Here is a 16,838-nt window from a genome sequence, read left to right as displayed (position 1 = left end):
TTTTCTTCAACAAAAATGGCATACAACTTAAATTTTTAAAAACATTATATTGACAGATAGACCTAATGTGGATCTAAAGATTTAAACCTTGAATAAAAATAATACAAAATAATGACACATTCTAAATATTTTATGACCAAATTCCTTTGGGGTCCCTGGGATCAAGCCTGAGTGGAGGCCAAAATGTATATTTTTACACATATATTGTATTGGTTTTTGAAATAATAACATATTAAAATGTCCCCCGCTTGCTTTGATTTTTCAGTGTGCGGCCCTCCGTGGAAAAAGTTTGGACACCCCTGGTTTAAATCTTTGATGTTGCCACTATGTGCACGCTAAATAATACAGAATAAAAAGGTTTTTGAAAAGTACAAAACCAAACACCAAAATGTCTGATTCAATCAAAAATATATTATGATTCTAATAGTAAAATAACCTTGTTTGCCTTTTGACGCCACAAATTAAAAAATAAAGCGTGTCCTACTGTCTTCCAGCTTTGCATTTATTTCATCCAAGATGCATATTTTCTTCTATAGGGGACCATATGTGACAAAAGTAAATAAATCATACAACAATGACTTATATATGTAATTAAGTTGTTATAATTGGAATTAAATATTTAAATGTGCCATTCATGTGTTCAATAGACAAAACCCCAAAACCAGTGAAGTTGGCACGTTGTAAAAATTATAAATAAAAACAGAATACGATGATTTGCAAATCCTTTTCAAACAATATTCAATTGAAAAGACTGCAAAGACAAGATACTTAATGTACGAACTGGAACACTTTGTTATGTTTTGCAAATATTAGCTTAATTGGAATTTGGTGGGAGGAAGCTGGAGTACCCGGAGGGAACCCACGCATTCACGGGGAGAACATGCAAACTCCACACAGAAAGATCCTGAGCCTGGATTTGAACCCAGGACTGCAGGACCTTCGTATTGTGAGGCAGACGCACTAACCCCTTCTGCCACCGTGAAGACATGCACCTGGGGATAGGTTGATTGGCAACACTAAATTGGCCCTAGTGTGTGAATGTGAGTGTGAATGTTGTCTGTCTATCTGTGTTGGCCCTGCGATGAGGTGGCGACTTGTCCAGGGTGTACCCCGCCTTCCGCCCGATTGTAGCTGAGATAGGCGCCAGTGCCCCCCGCAACCCCAAAAAGGGAATAAGTGGTAGAAAATAGATGGAAGAATGGATGGAATTTGGTGCCTGCAAAATCTTCCAAAAAAGCTGGCACATGTAGTAAAAAAAAGACTGAGAAAAGTTGAGGAATGCTAATCAAACCCTTATTTGGAACATTCCACAGGTGTGCAGGCTAATTGGGAACAGGTGGGTGCCATGATTGGGTGTAGAAGCAGCTTCCATGAAATGCTCAGTCATTCACAAACACGGATGGGGCGAGGGTCACCACTTTGTGAACAAATGCAAATTGTTTAAGAACAACATTTCTCAAGCAGCTGTTGAACGGATTTTTTTTTTTTTTGCAACGTGTTGCTGCCATTAAATTCTAAGTTAACGATTATTTGCAAAAAAAAAATATTTTCTCAGTTTGAACATTAAATATCTTGTCTTTGCAGTCCATTCAAATGAATACAAGTTGAAAAGGATTTGCAAATGATTGTATTTTGTTTTTATTTACGATTTACACAACGTGCAAACTTCACTGATTTTGGGTTTTGTAAAAATTGAATTATTTATCAATTGAATAATACTGATTTCACTATTCACCTACTTAATCAATTAATGACACATTTTAGAGGTGATTTAAATATGCATGTAAAAATGTCATGTTGTCCCATTTGGCACCTCATAGTCTTCGGTATAAGCAGTTCATTAACATTGCCAGCATCATTAAAAGGCTATCATACACAATTATGGTGGAAACATTTTCACATTTGTAGCACATCTCTTCACACTATGCAGCCTGTGCAACTTAACAAAATAAAGTATTACTATTGTAATATTACAGATGTCTAATGCCACTTCATACTAATAGAAGCTGTTGTGCAGTTTGTTACCAACAACAAACACTGTCCATTAAATGCTTTCAAGCCTGGAGGCGTTCAAGGTGGATAGAACGCGTTGTCGAAACATTCAGAAGGTACTCGCTTCTCTGGAATGTCGATGTGATGGTGCGGGGGGTTTCTGCCGGGACCTTGTGTCAAGAGCTCCACGTCTTCATCAGAGGTAGAGGGATGAGTGAGGATTATCCGCGGGATCTGTCAAGAAATAACAAAATAACAAAAATTAAAAAATGACATGTTTGAAAACAAGATATTCTGCTGGAATAGAACTGTTTGATACTGTGGAACTGAAGTCATTGTTCAGATTTGGAACCAATTTGCCCACAGAAGAAATAACTAAGAAGGACTTTCTACTAGGGCAGCACGGTGGCAGAGGGGTTAGTGCGTCTGCCTCACAATACGAAGGTCCTGCAGTCCTGGGTTCAAATCCAGGCTCGGGATCTTTCTGTGTGGAGTTTGCATGTTCTCCCCGTGAATGCGTGGGTTCCCTCCGGGTACTCCGGCTTCCTCCCACTTCCAAAGACATGCACCTGGGGATAGGTTGATTGGCAACACTAAATTGGCCCTAGTGTGTGAATGTGAGTGTGAATGTTGTCTGTCTATCTGTGTTGGCCCTGCGATGAGGTGGCGACTTGTCCAGGGTGTACCCCGCCTTCCGCCCGATTGTAGCTGAGATAGGCGCCAGCGCCCCCCGCGACCCCAAAAGGGAATAAGCGGTAGAAAATGGATGGATGGATGGACTTTCTACTAGGGCAGCATGGTGGAAGAGGGGTTAGTGCGTCTGCCTCACAATACGAAGGTCCTGAGTAGTCCTGGGTTCAATCCCAGGCTTGGGATCTTTCTGTGTGGAGTTTGCATGTCCTCCCTTGTGACTGCGTGGGTTCCCTCCGGGTACTCCGGCTTCCTCCCACCTGGGGATAGGTTGATTGGCAACACTAAATTGGCCCAAGTGTGTGAATGTCGTCTGTCTGTTTGTGTTGGCCCTGCGATGAGGTGGCGACTTGTCCAGGGTGTACCCCGCCTTCGACCCGATTGTAGCTGAGATAGGCACCAGCGCCCCCCGCGACCCCAAAGGGAATAAGCGGTAGAAATGGACTTTCTACTGTGGGTTCTTTCCTGAATAAAATGTGGTCGTATCGCCTGCAAATAGTACTGTACTAACTTCAAGTCCATTTGTGGAGTATTTTAAAGAAATGATGTGCCCCAGTATTGATCCCTGGGCTTTGCCGCAAGTTATGTAGAAAATAAAAAGTGTATCTTTTAAATGTACTGTGATCTCATGAATGGGCACGGTTCACATCTTTTATTTGTGAGTGGCTACCAATTCTTACAATGGGGTTGGTTGTCACAATGTGTCAGATACAGTGGGGCAAAAAAGTATTTAGTCAGCCACCGATTGTGCAAGTTCTCCCACTTAAAATGATGACAGAGGTCTGTAATTTTCATCATAGGTACACTTCAATTGTGAGAGACAGAATGTGAAAAAAAAATCCAGGAATTCACATTGTAGGAATTTTAAAGAATTTATTTGTAAACTATGGTGGAAAATAAGTATTTGGTCAACCATTCAAAGCTCTCACTGATGGAAGGAGGTTTTGGCTCAAAATCTCACGATACATGGCCCCATTCATTCTTTCCTTAACACGGATCAATCGTCCTGTCCCCTTAGCAGAAAACCAGCCCCAAAGCACGATGTTTCCACCCCCATGCTTCACAGTAGGCATGGTGTTCTTGGGATGCAACTCAGTATTCTTCTTCCTCCAAACACGACGAGTTGAGTTTATACCAAAATGGATACATGGATGATACAGCAGAGGATTGGGAGAATGTCATGTGGTCAGATGAAAACAAAATAGAACTTTTTGGTATAAACTCAACTCGTCGTGTTTGGAGGAAGAAGAACACTGAGTTGCATCCCAAGAACACCATACCTACTGTGAAGCATGGGGTGGAAACATCATGCTTTGGGGCTGTTTTTCTGCTAAGGGGACAGGACGATTGATCCGTGTTAAGGAAAGAATAAAAACCTCCTTCCATCAGTGAGAGCTTTGAATGGTTGACCAAATACTTATTTTCCACCATAATTTACAAATAAATTATTTAAAATTCCCAAAATGTGAATTCCTGGATTTTTTTCCACATTCTGTCTCTCACAGTTGAAGTGTACCTATGATGAAAATTACAGACCTCTGTCATTTTAAGTGGGAGAACTTGCACAATCAGTGGCTGACTAAATACGTTTTTGCCCCACTGCATATATGCATTACAAGCTTCAATTTAATGTAGGAATGACAACTTAAACATGTTTTGGTGACGAGCAATCCAAAAAAAAAAAAAATGTAATAAAAATTTTTTTAAAAAGAGTAAAAAGTGTGACAAGCAGCCCCGCTATCCTCAAACAGTGTTCCCTCGTTTATTGCGGGCGCTACGTTCTAGACCCTCCGTGGCGGATGCATTTCCGCAAAGCAGGATTTTTATGAATGTTAGATGCATTAAAATATTAATAATCCCTGCACACAGCTTTCACATACACTTATAAACATTTCCTACACTCTTAAAATACTCCAAAACAGGCCTTTTTAACTGGCAGTCCAGGGGCTAAATCCGCCCCGGGAATGACCCCATACCGGCCCCCGAGTGCAGTTCAAAACTTGGGAGACAAACATTTTTGCAGCAAATTCCAAAAAACCATAAGTGAGATCCTTTGTATAGAACAGGGGTGCCCATTACGTCGATCGCGAGCTACCAGTCGACCGCGGGGGGTGTGTCAGTCGATCTCCAGCCAGGCTTTTAAAAAAAATAGACCTAAAAATTAGTGATCATCAATCTTCACCAAGACGTCACTTAAATGACATTCACGGTACCGGAGGGTCTTGTGAGATGACACTGGCTGCTGCAAGATCATTATTATTAAAATATGACCGAGAGGAAGGCGAGAAACACTTTTTATTTCAACAGACTCTTGCGCCGTACCTTCCGTCAAAACTCTAAAGGCCGACTGCACATTTCCTATCTTCACAATAAAAGCCCTGCTTCATGCTACCTGCGCTAACTAAACACAGAGTCTCGGAAAACTGGCGTGCACAAGCGATCCCTCAGAGACTCTTATTTTGTTAGCGCAGGCAGCATGAGGCAGGGCTTTTATTGTGAAGATAGGAAATGTGCAGTCGGCCTTTAGAGTTTTGACGGAAGGGACGGCGCGAAAGTCTGTTGAAATAAAAAGTGTTTCTCGCCTTCCTCTCTGTCATTTTTTCATAATAATGAACTGGCAGCAGCCAGCGTCATCTCACAAGACCCTCGGGTGCCGTGAATGTCAATCAAGCAAGCTACGGAATTTGCCGCCAATGTTTTTCTTGTAAAATGTATGGAAGCTGGATGAATTAGATGCCAAAAACCAACCACTTTCATGTGGTATTGTACAGAAAGGACAACTTTTTTTCTCCTCCATTTGAAAATGTGGGCGTTATCATCATTACTGTCTGATTCCAATCAATGCAAGTCATCAGAATCAGGTAATACACCAACTTATATTCTTGTCTTTGTGAAAGAAAGACATCTATATGTGTTACACATGCTTGTATTATCATTAAACACATTTAACTTGTTTACAAAAATGTCTCTTTCATAAATAAATAAATATAAATGATATATATAAATGAGGTAGATCCCCTCGAGTTGGTCAATTGAAAAGTAACTCACCTGCAGAAAAAGTGTGGGCACCCCTGGTATAGAGCAAGCCGAAAATTTGAGAATACATTGAAAAAATGGCCCCGAAGGATGAACTGCTGAGTAAATGACTCAGGCAGCAGAACAGAGGAGGAGGAGCAGACAACCTGGACGGACAAGCCCCTACATGACATGTACCACCGTCAGATAGTGGAAGTGGCTGATATCAAGAAATCTTACCTGTGGCTGGAAAAATGCGGCACTAATCATGGCAGCACAAGAACAGGCCATAAGCACAAGAGCCATAGAGGCCAGGATCTAAGGCAGGGGTCGGCAACCTGTGCTCTTTGATCACTCTGATGTGGCTCAGCTGCATACTTGCCAACTCTACCAATTTTTCCGGGAGGCTTCCGGATTTCAGTGCCTCTCCCACGGTAACCTTTCTCCCATTTTCACCCTGACAACAATACAGAGGGCGTGCCGTGATAGTAAAGCCTTTAACATCCTCTAAAACATGTCGTCGCGCCCGCTTTTGCATCATGCTATCTGCGTGCCGACCTTTCAACCATATTTTCGCGACCGCTTTTACCCCAAGCTATCTGCCTGCCGGCCAGTCACATGTAGTGTGTGGCCTTTGATAATACATGTCAGTGACTGCATGGCATACTTGCTCAACAGCCATACAGGTCACACTGAGGGTTGTGATATAAACAACTTTAACACTCTTACTAATATGTACCACACTGTGAACCCACACCAAACAAGAATGACAGACACATTTCGGGAAAACATCCGCACTGTAACACAACATAAACACAACAGAACAAATACCCAGAATCCCATGCATCCCTAACTCTTCCGGGCTACATTATACACTCCAGCTACTACAAAACTTAGCCCCCCTCAACCGACGAATGGAGGGGTGTGGGGATTAGGGGTTGGTGGTAGCGGGGGGTATAATGTAGCCCGGGAGAGTTAGGGATGTATGAGATTCTGGGTATTTGCTCTGTTGTGTTACGGTTGTGTTGTGTTTGTCATTCTTGTTTGGTGTGGGTTCACAGTGTGGCGCATATTAGTAACAGTGTTAAAGTTGTTTATACGGCCACCCTCAGTGTAACCTGTATGCCTTGCAGTCACAAACGTGTGTCTGCAGAAGCCACATATAACATGTGACCGGGCTGGCAAGCTGGTGGTACAGTTTATTGAGGGCGCCATAAACAGTACCACAATAGCAGACTCTTGTTGTTATTGTCCGGGTGAAAATGATCAGATATTCGACAGAATAGTTATTCGGAAGTTCGGTAGTCGCCTGGAAAGTTTGGGATGGTTGGTGTGATGCATTCATATAAAACTCACGGGCCGAACTGACATTAAATTTTCATATTAAGTTGCGGGCCGCGTGTCTGAGACCCCTGGTTTATACATAGCACAAAGCAAAAAAAAACCTCTGTATGCAGTGTTATTTCATTATAAATGTCAAATGAGTTTTGTGGCTCCAATTGTTTTCTTTATTTTGTAAAACGGGTCTAAATGGCTCTTTGAGTGGTAAAGGTTGCCGACCCCTGATCTAAGGCATCAAATTCCAAATTAGCTAATATTTGCAAAAAAAAACAAAGTTTTTTAGTTTGAATATTAAGTATCTTATCTTTGCAGTCTATTCAATTGAATATAAGTTGAAAATGATTTGCAAATCTTTGTATTTTGTTTTTAATTACAATTTACACAACCAGCCAATGGCTTCACGGTGGCAGAGGGGTTAGTGCGTCTGCCTCACAATACGAAGTTCCTGCAGTCCTGGGTTCAAATCCAGGCTCGGGATCTTTCTGTGTGGAGTTTGCATGTTCTCCCCGTGAATGCGTGGGTTCCCTCCGGGTACTCCGGCTTCCTCCCACTTCCAAAAACATGCACTTGGGGATATGTTGATTGGCAACACTAAATTGGCCCTAGTGTGTGAATGTTGTCTGTCTATCTGTGTTGGCCCTGCGATGAGGTGGCGACTTGTCCAGGGTGTACCCTGCCTTCCGCCCGATTGTAGCTGAGATAGGCGCCAGCGCCCCCCGCGACCCCGAAAGGGAATAAGTGGTAGAAAATGGATGGATGGATGGGACAACCTGCCAACATCACTGGTTTTGGCTTTTGTACATTGTGTGTATGGATGGGAGGGCGGACTAGTTTGAGAAACACTCCAGTATGTAAACAAATGTCTTACCGTCATCGTGTGTTTGTCCACATTCGCTGAATCGTTTCTCTTCATCAAGGCCTCAGTCTCCAGCTGGGACCACCTTAAGTCGTTCTTCAAGTTACTCTGCAAAGAATAAAACATGAGGCACACTAGTAAATAACAATGTATCCGGTTTCCTCTTTACCCACAATGCCATTTCCGTTGCAGACCACCGACAAACAGTCATCACCGCCCTCCATCTTCTGCTGGCCTTTGGCACCATCTCGGCTACACGTCCATCGGCTCGACACGTCCTCAGCATCCCGAGTATCATCGTCCGCTTGGCCGACCTGCCTTGGGTGCGATGCTTCTCGCAGAACTTTCAACCTAATGCAGCTCCCCGCGTTCCTCAAGGCCCTGACGGCTTCTAGGTGGGTCACTCCCAGCATGCTGAAACTGTTGACCTGGAAGGTGATATGAAACTTTTATAAGCAGGATGCAGTCAAACATTGTTATACACAAATCTTTTACTATACTATGTAATCATTTCTATTCAGCCGCAGGCAAGAGTTTATCAGCACGGGCAAATTGGGAATGTGTGCATCTATTTTTGTGTGTGTTGGTTTTGCTTTTTTTAATGTATTAATGGACGTGTCTGCAGCTTAGCCTCATCTGTCTGTACTTTAGTGCCCCCTATCGTCTAAGAGGAGAACAACAAGCATTATTCAAAGCCGCGTTAAAATGGAAATATTAGATACATTAAATGATGCCAAAGGCTGTTCAGTAATGTGTTGATGTTTTAAACATATTTTTTGTTGTGTTACACAATTATGCACAATTTTTTCCATGTTACATTTTAAAATTACTATGTCAGATTCTTTCATAAGGGTAGAATACCATGGCAGTTATTCAACGATAACCCAAAGCCAAACAGGACATATCATACAGAAAGTATTCATACTGCTTTACTTTTCCCACATTTTGTTATGTTACAGCCTTATTCCTTTTTTTTTGCCCTCAAAAAACAACAATGTGAAAAAGTTTGTGTTTTAAATTAAAGGCCTACTGAAATTTGATTTTCTTATTTATTTATTTATTTTTTAGCAAGTCCATTCTATGTGTCATATTAGATCATTTCGCGATGTTAACATATTTTTGCTGAAAGGATTTAGTAGAGAACATCGACGATAAAGTTCGCAACTTTTGGTCGCTAATAAAAAAGCCTTGCCTGTACCGGAAGTAGCAGACGATGTGCGCGTGACGTCACGGGTTGTAGGGCTCCTCACATCCTCACATTGTTTATAATCATAGCCACCAGCAGAATGTGCAATTCGGACCGAAAAAGCAACAGGTTCCCCATTAATTTGAGCGAGGATGAAAGATTTGTGGATGAGGAAAGTTAGAGTGAATCACAAAAAAAAAAAAAAATGAAAATGTGACGGCTCGTGGCGACGGCAGTGTGAGCGATTCAGATGCTATTAGACACATTTACTAGGATAATTCTGGAAAATCCCTTATCTGCTTATTGTGTTAATAGTGTTTTAGTGGGATTATAAAGTCATACCTGAAAGTTGGAGGGCTGCGGTGAACGCCAGTGTCTCTGAGAGAAGCCAATGGAGGAGCCAAGATCACAGCTGCAGGAGGAGGTCGCATACTCCACTCAAGTCTCCGGTAAGAGCCGACTTAATATCACAATTTTCCCATCCAAAAACTTGCTGGTTGACATAGAGAAACATTTTCGCTTGACCGCTCTGTGTTAAAGCTTCACAACAAACAAAGAAACACCGGCTGTGTCTCGGTGCTAAAGGCAGCTGCAATCCACCGCTTTCCACCAACAGCATTGTTCTTTATAGTCTCCATTATTAATTGAACAAATTGCAAAAGATTCAGCAACACAGATGTCCAAATTACTGTGTAATTATGCGATGAAAAGAGACGACTTTTAGCTGTAAGTGGTGCTGAGCTAATATGTCCGCTACAAACCGAGACGTCACAAACACAAGTCATCATCATTCCGCAACGTTTTCAACAAGAAACTCCGCGGGAAATTTAAAATTGTAATTTAGTAAACTAAAAAGGCCGTATTGGCATGTGTTGCAATGTTAATATTTCATCATTGATATATAAACTATCAGACTGCGTGGTCGGTAGTAGTGGGTTTCAGTAGGCCTTTAAAAAATAAAAATTATTTAAAAAAAATTACATGTGCTTAAGTATTCACACCTTTTGCTCAATACATTGTTGATGCACATTTGGCAGAAATTACAGCCTCAAGTCTGTTTGAGTACAACGCCACAAGATTGGCACATATACAGCCGTGGTCAAAAGTTTACATACACTTGTAAAGAACATAATGTCACGGCTGTCTTGAGTTTCCAATCATTTCTACAACTCCTATTTTTTTTGTGAGAGAGTGATTGCAGCACATACTTTTTGGTCACAAAAAAAATCCTGAAGTTTTGTTTTTTTATGAATTTATTATGGGTCTACTGATAATGTGACCAAATCTACTGGGTCAAAAGTATACATACAGCAATGTTAATATTTGGTTACATGTCCCTTGGCAAGTTTCACTGCAAAAAGGCGCTTTTGGTAGCCATCCACAAGCTTCTGGTTAAATTTTTGACCACTCCTCTTGACAAAATTGGTGCAGTTCAGCTAAATGTGTTGGTTTCTGACATGGACTTGTTTCTTCAGCATTGTCCACACGTTTAAGTCAGGGATTTGGGAAGGCCATTCTAAAACCTTAATTCTAGCCTGATTTAACCGTTCCTTTACCACGTTTGACGTGTGTTTGGGGTCATTGTCCTGTTGGAACACCCAACTGCGCCCAAGACCCAATCTCTGTGCAGATGATTTTAGGTAGTCTTGAAGAATCTGGGTCTCCTTTTTCATCGTCCCATTTACTCTCTGTAAAGCACTAGTTCAATTGGCAACAAAACAGGCCCAGAGCATAATACTACCACCACCATGCTTGACGGTAGTAATTGGTGTTCCTGGGATTAAAGGCCTCACCTTTACTCCTACAAACATATTGCTAAGTATTGTGGCCAAACAGCTCATTTTTGTTTCATCTGACATCACATGGACAAATATAATACCTTCTAGAGGAAAGTTCTGTTTGGACAAATTCTTCAGGACAACCTAAAATCATCAACACAGAGGTTGGGTCTTGGGCGCAGTTGGGTGTTCCAACAGGACAATGACCCCCAAACACATGTCAAAAGTAGTAAAGGAATGGCTAAATCAGGCCAGAATTAAGGTTTTCAAAGGCCTTCCCAAAGTTCTGACCTAAACTTGTGGACAATGCTGAAGAAACAAGTCAATGTCTGAATTGATTAACGTGGACTCAGACTTAAACAAATTGAAAAACTTATTCAGGTGTTACCATTTAGTGGTCAATTGTACGGAATATGTACTGTACTGTGCAATCTACTAATAAAAGTTTCAATCAATCAATCAACTAGAAAACCAACACATTTAGCTGAACTGCACACACACACACACACACACATATATATATATATATATATATATATATATCCATCCATCCATCCATTTTCTACCGCTTATTCCCTTCCGGGGTCGCGGGGGGCGCTGGCGCCTATCTCAGCTACAATTGGGCGGAAGGCAGGGTACACCCTGGACAAGTCGCCACCTCATCGCAGGGCCAACACAGATAGACAGACAACATTCACACTCACATTCACACACTAGGGCCAATTTAGTGTTGCCAATCAACCTATCCCCAGGTGCATGTCTTTGGAGGTGGGAGGAAGCCGGAGTACCCGGAGGGAACCCACGCATTCACGGGGAGGACATGCAAACTCCACACAGAAAAATCCCGAGCCCGGATTTGAACCCAGGACTGCAGGAACTTCGTATTGTGAGGCAGACGCACTAACCCCTCTTCCACCGTGAAGCCCTATATATATATATATATATGTATATATATATATATATATATATATATATATATATGTGTATCTATATATGTATGTATATATATACACATACATATATAGATACATATATATATGTACATATATATATATATAAAATCATACACATATATACATACATAGCTATACATACACATATATATATATGTATGTATATATACACATACATATATAGATACATATATATGTACATATATATATATATACATATATATATATATATACATACACATATATACATACATAGCTATACATACATATATATACATACATATACATATGTACGTACATACATACATACATACATACTGTATATATAAACACACTCACACATACATACATACATATATATATACTGTATATCATATATATATATATATATACTCAATAAACAAAAATATCTAATCTTTTTTGTTTTTAAGGCTTGTTGATGGAATAATGTCACAGGTTTAGTTTAGTGAAATAACTCATTTTACGTATACTTCAAAATATTGAAAACTGAGACATCATTGGTTTAAAAGGCTCTAGGGATTAAAAAAACGTCATGTTTGGTATTTTTGTTGAAAACCGAAGTTGATTGATAAATCTAGGCAAAATAAAACTAAAAAAATGTCCATTGTGTATCGTACACCTGTGAAATATTTGAAAAAAAATCCTGTCTAATGGAGTACAACAACCAAAATTCGGGCCAAGATACATCATACTGAATGGACGAACAAATCAGCCTTTGTCCCCTGGTGGTCAAGGATAAATAATAATAGTAACAATGATAGTTCCTATACAACCTCCAGGAGTCTGTCTCCAACATGGACCCCTGCTTTTTCCGAAGGTCCCCCTTTGGTCACTCTGGAAATAAAAACACCCTGAAAGGAAATGTATTTGTTCAGAAAAGTCGCTTATTAAATGCTTGGGTGATGAAAAACAGCAGAAAATAAAATTGCTTGTGTCCTTACCTCATCGTGGTCTTTGTAAGGTAAAGATCCTTTCCCTCCAGCTATGCTGATACCCAGACCATCCCTCTGGCCTGACACTTTAATCTGTAACTGAACAAGACCAGAGATAAGATTATATAGAAACTCATTTACATGATTCGTGCAGTTACTTTTAAGGGCACTTGGGAGCTGAGCGATTCCTGAGGTATCTTCTCGCAATGCAAGGTGGAGGGGGTCTTTGAACCGTGCCCAGCGTCTCCATGGAGACCGCATCCCGCTTTAAGAGCCCTGTGTGACAGACATTTTCTTCCCTCTTGAGTGGCACTTCTCTGATGGCGGAAACAACGTCGCAAGCTATCGCCCGTTGTCAGCTGGCCCACGGCATCCTGGTGATAAAGAAAGAAGACGCTTTTGACGCCTTGTCAGAGAGATACTGATCTCACAGTATCAGTATAACACACAGTGCTGATAAATCATGGCCACCTGATGATTACTTTCAGAGAAGATGTCTCATATACAAACCCCGTTTCTATATGAGTTGGGAAATTGTGTTAGATGTAAATATAAACGGAATACAATGATTTACAAATCATTTTCAACCCATATTCAATTGAATATGCTACAAAGACAACATATTTGATTTTTTTGCAAATAATAATTAACTTAAAATTTCATGGCTGCAACATGTGCCAAAGTAGTTGGGAAAAGGCATGTTCACCACTGTGTTACATCACCTTTTCTTTTAACAACACTCAATAAACGTTTGGAAACTGAGGAAACTAATTGTTGAAGCTTTGAAAGTGGAATTCTTTCCCATTCTTGTTTTATGTAGAGCTTCAGTCGTTCAACAGTCGTATTTTACGCTTCATAATGCGCCACACATTTACGAAGGGAGACAGGTCTGGACTGCAGGCGGGCCAGGAAAATACCCGCACTCTTTTACTACAAAGTGGCTTGGCATTGTCTTGCTAAAATAAACAGGGGCGTCCATGATAACGTTGCTTGGATGACAACATATGTTGCTCCAAAACCTGTATGGACCATTCAGCATTAATGGTGCCTTCACAGATGTGTAAGTTACCCATGCTTTGGGCACTAATACACCCCCATACCATCACAGATGCTGGCTTTTGAACTTTGCGCCTATAACAATCCGGATGGTTATTTTCCTCTTTGTTTTGGAGGACACCACATCCACAGTTTCCAAATATAATTTGACATGTGGACACGTCAGACCACAGAACACTTTTCCACTTTGCATCAGTCCATCTTAGGTGAGCTTGGGCCCAGCGAAGCCGGCGGCGTTTCTGGGTGTTGTTGATAAATGGGTTTTGCTTTGCATAGTAGATTTTTTCATAGATATTTAACTTGCACTTACAGATGTAGCGACCAACTGTAGTTACTGACAGTGGTTTTATGAAGTGTTCCTGAGCCCATGTGGTGATATCCTTTACACTCCAATGTCGGTTTTTGATGCAGTACCGCCTGAGGGATCAAAAGTCCGTAATATCATTGCTTACGTGCAGTGATTTCTACAGATTCTCTGAACCTTTTGATGATTTTACGGACTGTAGATGGTAAAATCCCTAAATTCCTTGCAATAGCTCGTTGAGAAATGTTGTTCTAAAACTGTTCGACAATTTGCTCACAAAGTGGTGACCCTCACCCTATCCTTGTTTGTGAATTTCTTCGCATTTCATGGAAGCTGCTTTTATACCCAATCATGGCACCCACCTATTCCCAATTAGCCTGCACACCTGTGGGATGTTCCAAATAAGTGTTTGATGAGCATTCCTCAACTTTATCAGCATTCATTACCACCTTTCCCAACTTCTTTGTCACTTGTTGCTGGCATCAAATTCTAAAGTTAATGATTATTTGCACAAAAAATAAATGTTTATCAGTTTGAACATCAAATATGTTGTCTTTGTAGTGCATTCAACTGAATATGGGTTGAAAATGATTTGCCAATCATTGTATTCCGTTTATATTTACATTTAACACAATTTCCCAACTCATATGGAAACGGGGTTAGTAATGTGGGAGATCAGCACAAAACGCACCCGTTCAATTTTCTTGGAGTGGTGAGCACAGACGCCGTCCATGGTGTGGAGAAGCTGGCTCCCTCCATGCAGCCAGGCTTTAGCCACTTTGCTAACAGCAGGCAGCGCACAGTTTGGGCCGCCGGTCCTGTGGGACGGGCCTGGTTCCTGGTTTCTACTGTCCTGGTCAGAAGACACCACCTGCTGCTAAAGATGCGATTACTATTCAAAGATGGGCTACGTGAGTTCTAATGTCTGAATGATTCCCATGTTGCTCGTATGTCAATGAAGACTTGGATCAGGACTACGGGGATGAAGTTTAGGGTTTGGGTTGGATGGGTAGTGTTAGGGAATGGAACTGAGGCTAGATCTACACTAAGCCAAATAACCCCTTAAACAAATAATTAGACGCTGGTGGAAAATCACACATGAATGACTCAAGAGAAAGCGATTGCTGCTATTTGGGATACAACACTTCTGAAACGGCAAGAGAACTTTCCGATGTTCGGGTCAGCAGTGATTCTACTTACCGAAAAACTTCGTCCATTTGTCGAAGGAGAGTCAACGAGAATGCGAGCTCCCGTGGATGTGATAAAAAAGGTACTTTGTGCTTTGTATTACCTGGCCGTCGAGGGAAGACTATGGAAAACGGTGAATGCTTTTGGGCCGGCAAAGCAGACTGTATCAGTTATTGTCCGCCATGTGTGTCGTGGACTCAACGTCTCGGTCCAGAGTATATAAGGCAGGGGCGCTCACACTTTTTCTGCAGGTCAGCTACTTTTCAATTGACCAAGTCGAGGAGATCTACCTCATTCCTATTTATAATTTATATTTATTTATTTATGAAAGAGACATTTTTGTTGACAAGTTAATGGTGTTTAATGATAATACAAGCATGTTTAACACACATAGATTCCTTTCTTTCATGAAGACAAGAATATAAGTTGGTGTATTTGATTCTGATGACTTGCATTGATTGGAATTAGACAGTGGTGCTGATAACGTCCGCATTTTCAAATGGAGGCAAAAAAAAAAAGTCCTCCTTTCTGTCCAATACCACATGAAAGTGGTTGGATTTGGCATCTCATTTGTCCAACTTGCATACTCGTTTTTAAACACTTTGTTATGAGAGTAGCATATGTGTGTGGCCCTTTAATGTCTGGCAGCAGGTGAGTGACGTCAGTGACTGTGCGGGTGGGCAAGCAAGTGAGAAAGCGGTCGCCGAGGGCGGGGGAGAAATACATTGGCATCAAACTCCGTAGCTTGCTAGCTTGTGCACGCTAGCTTTCTGAGACTCTTCTTTTGTTAGCACAGGCAGGATGAAACAGGTCTTTTATGGTGAAGACAGGAACTGTGCAGTCGGTCTTTAGAGTTTTGACAGTAGGTACGGAGTCTCTAGAAATAAAATGTGTTTCTCTGGGTCCGCCCTGTTAGTGATTTTTTTTTAAATATGAGCTCGCAGCAGCCAGCGTCATCTCACAAGATCCTCGGGTGCCGAGAATGTCAAACAACTGACGAAAGTGAAGTCTTGGTATGATTGATGATTGCTCATTTTTATGTCTATTTTTTAATGCCTGGCTTGAGATCGACTGACACACCCTCCGTCGATCTCGATCGACGTAATGCCCACCCCTGATATAAGGTCACCAAAAATGAAAGGACAATGAAGGTGAAGGCAAAAGAGTGAGTGTCCTGACCAAATATCTAGATCCTGTTCTTTGTCACATTGTGTACTTTCACATGTTTATTGAAGAGTTTATTACATTTATGATAGCTCAGGTGTGATTCACTACAATATGGCCCCACAGCACACTGGATTTCTAGGTCATTGAAACACCATAACACTGGATATTGTTGAGATAAGTGAAGTGAAGTGAATGATATTTATATAGCGCATTTTCTCTAGTGACTCAAAGCGCTTTACATAAATGATAAATGGGTTGTACTTGTATAGCGCTTTTCTACCTTCAAGGTACTCAAAGCGCTTTGACACTACTTCCACATTTACCCATTCACACACACATTCACACACTGATGGAGGGAG

The 16,838-nt window shown here is 41.1% G+C and overlaps 1 protein-coding gene across 1 annotated transcript; it reads right to left on the bottom strand.

The window, feature by feature from the left end:
- Positions 1–481: 481 nt before the first annotated feature.
- On the bottom strand, positions 482–15,973 carry LOC133559036 (disks large homolog 1). The gene is made up of 7 exons (XM_061910327.1): positions 14,816–15,973; positions 12,923–13,138; positions 12,774–12,863; positions 12,606–12,683; positions 8,068–8,322; positions 7,907–8,002; positions 482–2,226 (listed from the first exon to the last, which is right to left on the bottom strand). Exons 1-7 carry the CDS (start codon positions 14,855–14,857, stop codon positions 2,071–2,073), a joined length of 933 nt encoding a protein of 310 aa, XP_061766311.1. The 5' UTR covers positions 14,858–15,973; the 3' UTR covers positions 482–2,070.
- Positions 15,974–16,838: the final 865 nt, after the last annotated feature.

Source organism: Nerophis ophidion, linkage group LG09, assembly GCF_033978795.1.
Source record: "Nerophis ophidion isolate RoL-2023_Sa linkage group LG09, RoL_Noph_v1.0, whole genome shotgun sequence".
NCBI lineage: Eukaryota > Metazoa > Chordata > Actinopteri > Syngnathiformes > Syngnathidae > Nerophis > Nerophis ophidion.
This window is presented reverse-complemented; position numbering and strand designations above follow the sequence as displayed.